Source organism: Neolamprologus brichardi, chromosome 3 (genome assembly GCF_056152115.1).
Source record: "Neolamprologus brichardi isolate AB-2024 chromosome 3, ASM5615211v1, whole genome shotgun sequence".
Classification (NCBI taxonomy): domain Eukaryota; kingdom Metazoa; phylum Chordata; class Actinopteri; order Cichliformes; family Cichlidae; genus Neolamprologus; species Neolamprologus brichardi.
The window spans coordinates 6,795,866-6,807,983 of NC_142106.1; the positions used below are offsets into that span (position 1 = coordinate 6,795,866).

The window sequence follows — 12,118 nt, forward strand, 5'->3', positions numbered from 1 at the left end:
AGACTCATGATGTGTTAGTTGTTCCCTGTACACGACTAAAGACTAAGTGTGACAGAGCCTTTCAGTCTGTGGCACCAAGGCTGTGGATCAGTCTGCCTCCACAACTACGTTTAGTCGACTCTGTGGATTCTTTAAAAAAGCTGTTCAAATGTTTCTGTTTTACAGGCTTTCTAATGACAAACATTTTATTGAATTATTATTTATTTATTTTAAAACTACCTGTTTATTTTACTGTCTTATTGAATCTTTATTTTCACCTAATGTTCATGTTTATTTGAGCCTTTTGTGTGAAGCTCTTTGTGACGGCTGTGAAAAGAGCTTAATAAATAAACTTTAATTACTTATCTCTGAAAATCAATCAATCAATAATCAAACAGTGAGTTTGTGTGTTTGAGTTTGTGTGTTTCAAAGATGGAGGCCACGCTGCTCTCAGAGGACTGTGTGTGTTTGTGGTAAACGTGTGAGCTGCTGCTGCTTCTTCCTCACATCTTTGATATGTTTCATATTTCCAGCTGATGCTGATCACCCTAACCTTAACATCACAGACCATCCTTTGGTTCTTCTTCTGTTCATCTGAAACTTCCTGTGTGGTGCCTTTCAAATTAAAAGCCCTCCCTGACTGTAAAGACTGGACTGTGCTGCAGCTGGTGGAAACAGTGTGTAGGTGTGTTGTGTTTGATGGAGGACTGAAGTGTGTGTCCAGCTGAGCTCTCTGTGTGCTCATATATACAGATGCTGATGAACGAATGTTTGTGTTTGGACCCTGTTACTGATCAGGACCTGCTGTGTGTTTCCTGTCCACAGGTCTACAAAGAGTCGCACTTCCTGCTGTGGTTCAGATGTTCAGCGTGTTGCTTTGTTTCTCACATGTTGGCTCCACGGTCTCTGCTGCTGTGGGCTGATGTCATGCAGCAATACAGCTGCTGAACATCTGGCCTTGTTTTCATCAGCAGATATTTGACTTTTAGATCACATGATATTTGCATGCAGCCTTCAAATACGTGTGGAGAATTCATTATTTCTTTGGAAGATTTTTTAGTAAATAACAGAAAAAAGAAAGTAAGAGAAAGAGATGTCAGAGATGAGTGTCAGTAACACAAAAGTAACACTCAGTGTTACTTTTCTCCTCGGGAGCATCTTCCTTGGGGGGCTCAACCCGGGGTAGCGGTCATGGCCAATTAGGGGCTCTGTTGGCTCTTGGGTGACGGTTTCCTCGTAGCTACGTGCAGCGGGGCTAGGGGAGGGTCTGTGCTGACGGACGGGGGTTACTGACCTGGTAGCCTGGCTGCCCCTGGGTGGGTCCGGGACGGGCGTGAGGTTCTGGGGGCGCTCCGGCTCTGGCCTGGGGCCCTGGCCGGGCCTCGGGGGCCTGGGTCCTGGTTGGTGTGTTGCCGGGGTTGTGGGCCGGTGGGTATATGGGGGCCCGCCACTGGCGCGGGGTGCCGCCGGTGCGCCGAGCCACCTGGGGGGCTCTTCAACTGGTGGGGGGGGGGGGGGGGGGGGGGGGGGGTTGTCACATCTTGCAGGAGCTTTCCTCTCTCAGGAACTCTCTCTGCAAGAGGGGGAGATACAGGAGAGGTCGAGGAAGATCTCAGCCTGGGCGTCTATTGTCTTATGTAGTCTGGAAGATGAGTGGATGATGGGGTGGGTGCAGTTTTCTCTGTGGTGGGGTTGGGTGGACTGCCCCGGGCTCTGTGGGGCCGGGCGGCGCCGCTGCACTGGGCCCCGGTTCGGATGGGCCTGGGCCCCCCTTCCCTGGCGGGTCGCGGAGTATGGGGGTGCCTACTGGGGTCAGCGGGGGAGCTGGCCCCAGGGAGGGGTCAATTGCCCCTCCCTTCCTTCCCTCCCCATCTCCAGCTGCCTCCCTCTTCCCGCTCCACCACAACCACCCACACATGCAGGGCCTTGGAGTGGGGGTGTGTCACCAGGGTGCAGAGGGGGTAACCCCCCCCTCTGTCCCCTTCTGGCTGCCTCTGCCTCAATTTTATCCCGCAACTTAGACATTCACATTACTCACACTCTCATTACACATACATATAGGATCTTGGGGGTGGGCACGCTACACGGAATCTCAATTACCATCAGGGTGTACACCTCACCCCTGGCGTCGTTGCCCACCTCTCAATTTTAAATACACGTAGACATTGAGGGCTAGCAGGAGGGACTATGCGCTTACCTGCTGCTCTCTGGCAGGTAGCTCCATGCCCTCCTGGGTTTTAAATGCACCTTAGAACACACATACATCAACACTACAATGAGCGGGTGGAGGGAGGTTAGGAGTCTTCTCTCACCCTCGTTCTCTGCGGTCTGCTGGAGCAGGGGGGCTAGGAGGAGGAGTTGGCCGTCCGACTGGGGTCCGGAATGTGGGGCCTCCCTGCTGCTGCGGAGTCGGGGCGGTCTGCTTCTCCCCACCGCAGGGAAAAAGGGTAACACAACCTGGGTCTGGGTGCAGTTCCCCCCTCCAGGGGCAAGGGTACCTAGACCCGGTTTGTAGAGTACGCTTGGGGAGTGTGATTGTGTGTACAGCGTCTCTTTATGTCTGTCTCCACGTTGGTTAAGTGTGGAGTAAGTGCATATGAGAGCATGAGGGTGGGAATGGATGTTTGTATCTGTGTGTGCCTGTATGTCTGTGTCCATATGTCAGGTTGGGTATCAGACGCCACCTCTCTGAGGACAGCTCAGGCCCTCCAAGGTTTGGAGGCCTATCTCCCCCCACCACTTCCCCTGCCGGGGGCGGACTCCCTCAGACATCGGTGCGTTGGTGGTTCTTTGTGTCCGGGGGTGGGCGTCCGGGTGCACACCGGCTCACTCCTTGGCGGCTGCTTATCGGGGCCTGGAGCCTGGGGCTCGCTTGGGCCACTTCGGAGGTGGGGTGCCCCCGGCCTCTCGGCCTGGGGCTCGGTCACTCAGGCACAGCTGGCTGCCGGCGGAGCTCACGGGCACGTCGCTGCAACCCCCCCTGGCTTCTGCTCCGTGGCTGCTGGGTGACCCCTCATCTGGGACTCTCCTCAGCTCTTTCTGGGACAGTGGCACGGCTGCCCCTCTGTTGGTCTTCCTTGGTCTCTTGTGTTCTGGGGGCCTCTGGATGTCTGGAGTTTTGATCTCCTCCATACCTGCTTCATGCCCTGGAGGACGGGGCAGTGGCCCCCCACACCCTCTAGCAGATCATTACATGAGGGAACCTTTTAAGAAAACAAGCGCGTCCATGCTCACAGGTGTACACACGGGTGATGACACACACAAACTACACCCTTTTTGGCTCCTACCTCAATGCACACTGTGCTGTCGATCTTACGTGCTGCACAATAATGTTTAATATTTAGTATTTACTGTCATATTCCCATATATCATTGTGATGTTGTTTATTGTATTACTCTCGTTTTCTTCTGCTTGTTTTCTTTTTTCTTTCTCAACAGGTGATCCAGGTGATCGATACATGTATTTTTTTTCTTTTTTTTTTTTTTTTTGCTTATTCTGTTTTTTGCCCTTCTCCCCCGTCCCTCTTCTCAACTGTTTTTCTTTCCCTCTTTCTTTCTCCCTTTTCTTTCCCCCAGTCAAGTCTGTCCGGTATTCAGCAAGTGAAAATAAAATAAAGAATAAAAGGTGAATCAAATGGACCATTACGGCAAAGCTGGGATGGTCAATTTGGTAAAGAAAATCCGTTGGGCATCTTTCTTTGCCTTTAGACAATAATTCTGATGGCAAAAGAGCCAAACGGGACAGGCAAAAAAAAAAAAAAAAAAAAAAAAAGTAAATACGTTTAATGCTGGATTGTTGACGTTTTTGTACAATGGTTTAGCCACAAGCATAATTTCCACTTCTGGATAAAGATCACTCTATCTTCATGCTTCTTAACAAATTAAGAGTGTAATGTCTCTATTAAGTTGTTATTTATTAATGCATACATAATAATGTGCTCAGTGACATAAAGGTCCCCTTTCAAGAGTTTGTGCTACGTAGTTTTTTTTTCTTTGTTTTAGTTGTTTTGTTTTTCCATCTTCACAACCCAGTGTTTAAAATGTTAATAATCTTAGGACCAACCCTCCAGCTTGTTATGAATCGCCCAGATTTTTTCTAAATTTTGTGATTCAAAAGTGGCCTTAATACTTTATACAGGCTAAATATTTCCAGAATAATGTTTCTCAATGTAAAACTGTAAAGAATCTTTACAGGATACAACATTTTGTAAACAGCCACCTCAGAACCTGTTGAGCCTCTCCTGTACTGTTAGATGGATGTAAGTCCAGATCTTCATAAACCGTCCTCATTACTCCATTAAGTAACCAAACAAATAAATTTACTCTTGCAAATTATAAACAGTCCAATTGTTCCTTCCAAAAGTAACAAAAACAAAGAACAACAAATGACTCAGCAATGATAAGCAGAGCTAGACTGGAGTCCAGTTTGTTTCTATCCTTCATTAGTTGTTAGTGTCAGCAGTAGCATTTGATAAGTATGTCTAAAATATAAATATGAAATCTCTATAAAAGGATCGACTCCTTAAACCTATGCAGCAGTAATATTTAATATGCTTATTTAATAATGTTCTACAAAGAGGTCAATGTGTTTGGGATCTTATCAGATCTCTCAGAAAAGCTGTCAGAGCAAAACGTTTTTCTTTAATAATAAGACGCTTAATGTTAAACCACTGAGTCCATCTAAAACATGTTTGTGCACATCAGGACCGACCTGATAGAGTTCTGCTGGAGGATGTTGCTGATTGAGCTTTTTGGTTGTTCAGAACTCACTCAGCCTTTGGAGTTAGTTTTTAGGACATCCTGATAATAATGAATTACATTAGTCCAGCCTAGAAGCAATAATAATATCACTTAAAGATAATAATAACAATAATATTTCAGGTCAATACCTCATGAAGTTCATCAACAGAGTGCCAAGAGTGTGCAAAGCAGTAATCAAAGCAAAGGTTGACTATTTTGAAAAATATAACATAAACATAACAAACATATTTGAGTTATTTCATTCTTTTTTGTTTACTACAAAATTACACATGTGTTCATTTAGAGTTTTGGTTCAGTAACAATCTACAAAATAAAGAAGAACCATAAAATGAAAAGCTGTGTCCAAACTGTTTGTGTGTATTATGTAGAAACGTACCTCTCCACTAGTTTCACATAAGCATGACCTCACAAAATAATTTTTTAATCCAACACAACTGACATTATTTTGTCCCTCCAAAGCGTACATATCTAAAACACAACAAAACCATCCTGATTCCTGACAGGATTGTGGCATAATATTACACAGAATCTGACAGCTCAGCTCTATAGAGTGGGCAGTGACATTTAAGCAGTTCATTTCAAGTTGCAGATTCAAGCTGCTCTTCATTGTTTTGGCAACCAGATGCCACCAAAGAGGATTGTGTTTAAAAGGTTTGTTTGGCCATCACACAAACAACCCAACCTCATAACTAGAACTCACTTAAATACAAAGCAAAGCTGGGCTGGAGCCAAACGTGGGAGCCATAAATTTTGAATTTGAATATTTGAATTCCTATAAAAACCAAAAACCAAAAAAAGGAGCAGCAGTTATTGCTAACTTTTAAGTTAAGTCATCTTGCTTTTGGGGATTTTTCTGCCTGTGTGCATCTCTGTAATGCTTCTTTGAGAGCCTGTGGAAGCTGGAGGCTGGAGCATAGTCGCCATCAACCAAGCTAGGTCAACCATGACCCTTTGCATATTTTGAATGTGATTTGGCTAACTTGAATGACTGAGTGCCTTGTGGATAAGTTACTAAGCAAATTTAATCCATCCACCTTCCTCTGCTTATCCAGGGACTGTCACTAACCAAATTTTTATGTAACAATATACTATGTCTATATATTTGCAGGTAAAGAGATAAAAATAGTAAATAGTTTGACCTTGGTCTAAAGATAAGTCCACACGGTTGCAGGGAATGTGCAAAAGTTGGCTGTTAATTCCCATTATGTGTGGTTAGTGTATATTACTGGTAGTGATGTAGATTAGCCATGATGCTACCGATTAGCAGCTGGAGCTAATTTGCCAGTTCGTGTGGAAACCTCGTCACGCTGTGGTGGATCTCTACCTGTACTGGGCTGTGATCACAGTGGATTCAGACCTGGGAATCACATCTTTTGTTTATGTTTATTTCATCTATGCTACAGTAAGAATATCGGTGTTTTGAGTTTGAAACAAGCCAGGCCACTCACCATGATGCAGTGCGCCTAAGAAAAGCGGTGTGAGACTGTGTGCAAGTGTATAAAAATGTTTTTATATATTGCAGAAGATACAGTAAAGGCAGACTCACAAAGCTGCTTAATTCTTTTTAATCAAAGTGTGTAACATGACATTTTAAAGAATTCTTCATGTGGACATTATCCATTTTATTTGTGTAACACAAAGTCACTCATAATGTGACCTCTGTGTTAAATGCAGCAGTGTAGTTTTCATCTGTTGCTCGCAAAGATAAACAACAAACTGGGCAAAGATCTGAGGCTTCACGGGGTCCATAGCGCAGTGCTTTCTAGGTCTAGATACTTAAATACTAATTAGAAATCTCCACAATTAAAGAAGAATAACAACCGTGTTGCATTATTCTTTTAATCCTGATCTTGCTGAGGGACTGTGTTAAAACTTCTTTAAAGAACTGATTTGTTGTCTTATTAATTGCGTTCATTTGATTTCATTTGGCAGAGGTGGAAACATCTTTTTCCCTCTCTCTCTATTTTCCCTGCTTGGCTTGTACTGTACGTATAATTATGTGCACATGTTGTGCAACTGGAACCAGATGATGTTTGAAGATTTGTAATTATCTCGCTGATCTTTTCCCAGAATTGAATGATTGTACAACATCTATCTTTAGATTCTTAAAAGAACAAGACTTGGGTGCACAGGTATACATTTATTTGAGATTTTCTCTAATCCACAACGCACAAAAAAATCTTCAGGCTTAAATATCTACATAGACTCACTTAAATCTTTAAAGAAGTGGTGCTAAAGCTTCTACAGAGCCAAGATCAGCTAAAACAGTTGTATGTCAGTACAGGTTAATCTGATGTGTCACCAAGACTGAAGCTGTCACATTCAAATGAACATTGACTCTACATCTACATCATCAACGTGTCATTCATAGAAGCTGCTGGGAGAGTTCAAGTAACATAATAATGAGTATACACACTTTGTACTTTTTTCATTTTAACCTTCAAGTATCAGTTCAACATGTTTTAGAAATGTTAAAGAAAACAGTACAAATGTATAAAGGACTTAGAAATAAGAAATTAAAGGAGCAAATTTTAAAATATTTGAGGAAGGATAAAAAGCAAAGACTGCTATTCATGAAACTATATTTTCATCCAACTCTTGGTAAATAAGTGGTTTAAAGAAAAACTGTGCTGTGCTTTTCTTCCCCATCAGCTAAGAGAAAAAGACCAAAGAGATCAGCGGGGCCACAAAAAGCAGGAGGTGGGCTGTTGTACTGCTGGCTCTGTTGCAGAGGTCACACTGGCAGCAGCTGATTTCTCCTCCAATGACTGCTGAGAGCTGCGCAGTTTGTGAATTTGAACAAATCGTCTTGGAGGCACAGCCCTTTACTTTAGTAGTTGTCCCTCCTGCTTTCACTGAGAAAACAAAAATTATTCAACTACAAGTTTGAAAACAGAATCACTGAATGTTCCTCTAAGCAGAAAAGAACAAACATGCAGAAACGTAATGCTGTAGGCCCATTACCTGCTGCTGAGATGCAGTAGTCCTCATTTCCATTGCAGGTGAGAGTTTTGGTGCAGTCCTTTCCATCACATTGGAAGCACTTTTTCCCATTTGGAGAGGAGATGCTCCAATCTATGAATCACAAAAATAGATGTCATATTTCTTTCATTGATTATTTTATCAAGTGACAAAAAACTTCAGATACGCAAATACTGGATTCTTTCTCATCAAGTGAACTTGGTGAGTGAAAAAATAAATTGTCTCAAACCTCATTTTGTAACTTTTTTCACATAATTAATAAAATCTATTATTCTGTTATTTATCACAACAGGATAAATATTCCACAATACCAAGAAACATGGTGTAAATTACCAGGGACATCTTGAGAGTTGCAAAGATCAGAGGTGCAACACATGGTGTTAATTACAGCTTGGGAAAATCCAAGGTTGACTGAGCCATTGAAGCACTGATCAGGTGTAAAACAGGTTCTCCACATACGTTTATTTTCCAAACCACCTGAAACCAAAGAGGAACCACTGTCAACTCAGTAAGGTCAAAAAAGAAAAGAAGAAGAAGAACTATAAAATAAAATTTTACCCATTTTTGAATTAATTCTGGCTGAACCACAGCGAGTATAGGACGAAGGACAATCTATTGTCCCAACGCAGCCTCCAGATGTTCCAGGTGTGCAATCATAGCATTTCAATGGGCAGGCTGATAAACCACAAAATATTTTATAAAAAGAGAGTTAAATCATGTTTTCTTGCATTAACTGTATGGATAAATTATGAAACACTGACTAAAATAGATTCAAACAAAGAACAAAAAAAATCATTTACAGGAAGTAGACACATTGCTGGGTTGTAATAACACATGTTGTAAAAGCAATTTAAAAAGGTTTCATTGAATATTAGAGTACACACTTCCTTTAAAAGAACAGATAACTGAACAAAAACTTGCCTTTAGGGAGCAGCACAATCCCAAGGATCAGCACAAGGATCTGCATCGTGAGATGATCAGACAGAAGTGAATTTTAGTTTAGTTTCTGTTCAGGTTATAAGTAATTCTTATTGGGGGAGTGGTCTCCTCTCTCTGACCACTCCTTAACTCTTCCTTTGACAGTGAAGGAGCCTGACTATCAAAAATGTTTATTTGCACAGCAAATATTAGCCTTTCTTCAATTTGTAAATTAACAATCATTTTGGCAAACACGTTATTTGAAAAGATCTTTGAACTTTTAGATATGCTTCTGAGATCCTATGAAAGCTCGTAAATAATCCGTTTCTAGTTCTTTTTTTTTTTTTTTTTTTTTTTTTGCCTGTCCCATTTGGTTCTTTAGCCGTCAGAATTGTTGTCTGAAGACCAACAAGGATACCCAATGGATTTATTTTGCCAAATGGATCATCATGGTATTGCCGTATTGGTCCATTTGATCGACCTTTGTTTTTATTATTTATTTTATTTTATTTTCAGTTGTTACAGACGGGACAGACATGAGTGAGGGATAGGAAAGGGAGAAAGAAAGAGGAAGGAAAAGAAAAACAGAAGGGGAGAGGGACAGTGAGAAAGGGGGGAAAAAAAATATCTCCGGGATCACCTGTTGAGAGAAAAAGAGTAGAAAACAAGCAAAAAAAACAAAACAAAACAAAGCAACATACTATACACAACACCATCGCATTAATCTACCTAAGTGTAAACAGCAGTAAACACTAAATATTGAATGTTGTTGTGCAGCACGCAGGACAGACAGCGCACAATGTGCTTTGAAGTAGCAGCCAAGAAAGGTGTGATTTAAGTCTACAAACAGTGAACACCTGTGTGCACACCTGTGTGGATCGGCGCGCTTGTATTCAAATGGTTTCCCCATGTAATGGTCTGCAAGAGGATGTAGAGAGCCATAGCCCTGTCCCTCAGGGCATGAATCCGTTTCTAGTTCAAAGAAAAGGCCGGTCCAACATTAACACTTTGCATAATTTAAAAACGATTTGGTTAACTTCAATCGGTGACTGGCTTTGGGAAAAGCCACTAATGAAATGTAATCAGTTAAAATCCAGGTACAAAACTCTTGTGCAAAAATACTGTACTAATATTACTAGTTTACTAGTGGACAAGTTGCATTAAAGGTTGCACTTCCTGCTGTCGCTGCTGTATAAAAGTAAATGGGAGGAGAGAGACCCCTTCCTCTACAGTGTTACGACCGGGCTCAAAAGCCACAAAATAAACATGGAAACGAACACGTGTAACACACGGGGATTAGCAATGGTTTATGTGGGAGCTCAATGTTTAAAGACGTTTATGATGTCTTTGTAAGCAAACCTATTTAAAAGGTAAACATGAAAGAACTTTATTTCCACATTCATGTTGGTTGTCCTGTTTTTTTTTTTTAATTCGTGGATTTTGAATGGTAGCAAATGAATAAAATGGCCTAATCAGTTATTCTAAATGTGAATAGAAGTTTATAATGTTTACCAGTTTTTCTCAGTGAGAATAGTGTGTGACAGCTGACAGCGGCATGGTCAGTATTCGGCTGGAGCTTTGAAACCATGGTGGAGGATGCAGGGTGTCCTCTATAGCCGGGGAGCAGAGAGAAGAGTGGGTATGCTCCTGACCCTAAACAACATGCAAAATAATTTAATTCTCACACAATACACGAGAGCCAACTTTAGTTTTACCTCATGAGAAAAAGCATTTCTGTAACCTGCTGTGGTCAAATGATCCTCACCAATATACTGACCTTGGTTGTCAGATAGTCCTGCAGTCAAGCATGGATAATGTTTCTGAGAAAAAAACAAACATGTGTTGGAGAATAAGAAAAGGTGTGGCCTGCACCTCAGACGTGCTGCTTTGTTTACAGCAGTGGTCTTCAAACTTTTCACAATAAGTACCACCTTATAAAATATATGGCTCTTAAAGTACCACCTTATGACCGACATTATCGTAGTATTTAACACCATATACAGTTTACATGAGAACATTTTATTTCTTATACGAATGATATTTAATTTAACTGTCATAAACAGGATGTGACAAGTGATAATAAAACAACTGTGCTGCATTAAAACATTCACAGCAGGTTGGATATCCAGTCATTAAGTGATGAACCCTTCGTCCAGGTCCAAACTACTCCGTGTTTATTAAGGCTGTTGTGTTTTTAACATGTTTTAATTCTTTGTATCTCTTTGCTCTTTTTAATCTGAACAGGCCCCTAAAATGAGGCAGTGATCACTGTCGGCCTCTCTTGGTCTTTGTTTCCACCGTTCGTTTTAAAGCTCAGTTTTTAAAACCTCATGATGTAACTACAGCCAACACATACAGCAGTAAATTAAAGACTAGACTCGTCGTATTGTGGCTGGATTATCTCATTTGTTGTCGTGACTGAAGTTTGGTCCATTTACAGCACCTGTCATGTGATTCCATGTGTCCCTGACCATCGGGAACCCTCACGTTAACTCGCAAAGGAAGATGTTTGGAGGGGGTGAGTGCAGGTCTGTGTCAGTGTACATGCATATGTGTGTGTGTGTGTGTGTGTGTGTGTGTGTGTGTGTGTGTGTGTGTGTGTGTGTGTGTGTGTTGTGTGTGTTCTGTGCACAATCAAGAGACAGTGTCCCTTCACCCAGTTAAGCAAAAGTCAACAATCTTTAATCAACGCGGCCTTGAATGAGGGGAAAGAGAGTCACAACAAACAGTCTTATTATCTAAAGGACGTGATAGCAGAGCTGTACTCAATCAGAGCATTGTATATTATTTAATCTTAATAAACGCACATATATTTGCATATATTATAGAGGCCGACAATAGTACTGAACAATGACCATAGAAAACATGGACGACCTAACAGATGTAGCAGCTGCAGTCACGGAGAAACTTTCTCTCTAAAATGGCCACAACAGTTCCTGTTTTCATGGCCTTACAGAGTGAAGCCTCCACCTACATCACTGAACTGCTCCACCCTGTTCGACTTCTGTACTCTTCACTCTGTGGCCTTCTTTAAACAGCTTGGTTCATGTGTTGCCTTCATCAACACTGTGTTTGTATGTCTGTAAATAAGAGTTTTGGGTTGTTGTTGTTGTTGTTTTTTAAAGAAAAAAAACAATGATAATGAGTGAATTCCTTCTGTGAATGAATGAAACATGAGCAGTATGTAAGTTTTAATAAAGATTTACATGTAAATGTTCTTTACTTCTGTGCCTGTAAACAGACAGTAAATGGATCTGATTATGAGATTATGAACGTGTATCTGCTGTGTGGACAGACTGATCCTGGAGCATTAAAGCTGCTCTTGAGTTTTGTCTCCTGAATCCTGCATTTAGGCTCCGTCTCCTACCTGCCAACCAATCTTTGACAAAAACTTGACTGGATTAGTGAGAACCAGAGAGTCACTGACTGCCACACATCAGGTGTTCAGCAGCTTCCTGTAAATCACAAGAGTAGTACAG

General features: G+C 41.8%; 2 protein-coding genes across 3 annotated transcripts in view; both read right to left on the minus strand.

The window, feature by feature from the left end:
• The window catches only part of LOC148103302 (polymeric immunoglobulin receptor-like), a 796,664-nt gene that overhangs the window by 55,244 nt on the left and 729,302 nt on the right, over window positions 1-12,118 (minus strand). The gene's annotated exons all lie outside the window — the stretch shown is intronic.
• Window positions 7,322-8,688, minus strand: LOC148103305 (phospholipase A2 inhibitor and Ly6/PLAUR domain-containing protein-like). 2 transcript variants are annotated; one of them, XM_087832084.1, is made up of 5 exons: window positions 8,643-8,688; window positions 8,280-8,396; window positions 8,055-8,198; window positions 7,704-7,814; window positions 7,322-7,594 (listed from the first exon to the last, which is right to left on the minus strand). In XM_087832084.1, the coding sequence occupies exons 1-5, from the start codon at window positions 8,686-8,688 to the stop codon at window positions 7,392-7,394; spliced, it is 621 nt and encodes a 206-aa protein (XP_087688210.1). In that variant the 3' UTR covers window positions 7,322-7,391. The 2 variants fall into 2 exon arrangements, with proteins under 2 accessions (XP_087688210.1, XP_087688203.1); XM_087832077.1 differs by having other exon boundaries at window positions 8,280-8,399.

Coding starts and splice junctions, on each gene's coding strand:
- LOC148103305 (XM_087832077.1), bottom strand. CDS start 8,688: ATGCAGATCCTTGTGCTGATCCTTGGGATTGTGCTGCTCCCTAAAG. Junction 8,199..8,279: donor CAGAATTAATTCAAAAATGG/GTAAAATTTTAT, acceptor CTTTGGTTTCAG/GTGGTTTGGAAAATAAACGT. Junction 7,815..8,054: donor CAACTCTCAAGATGTCCCTG/GTAATTTACACC, acceptor TGTGATTCATAG/ATTGGAGCATCTCCTCTCCA.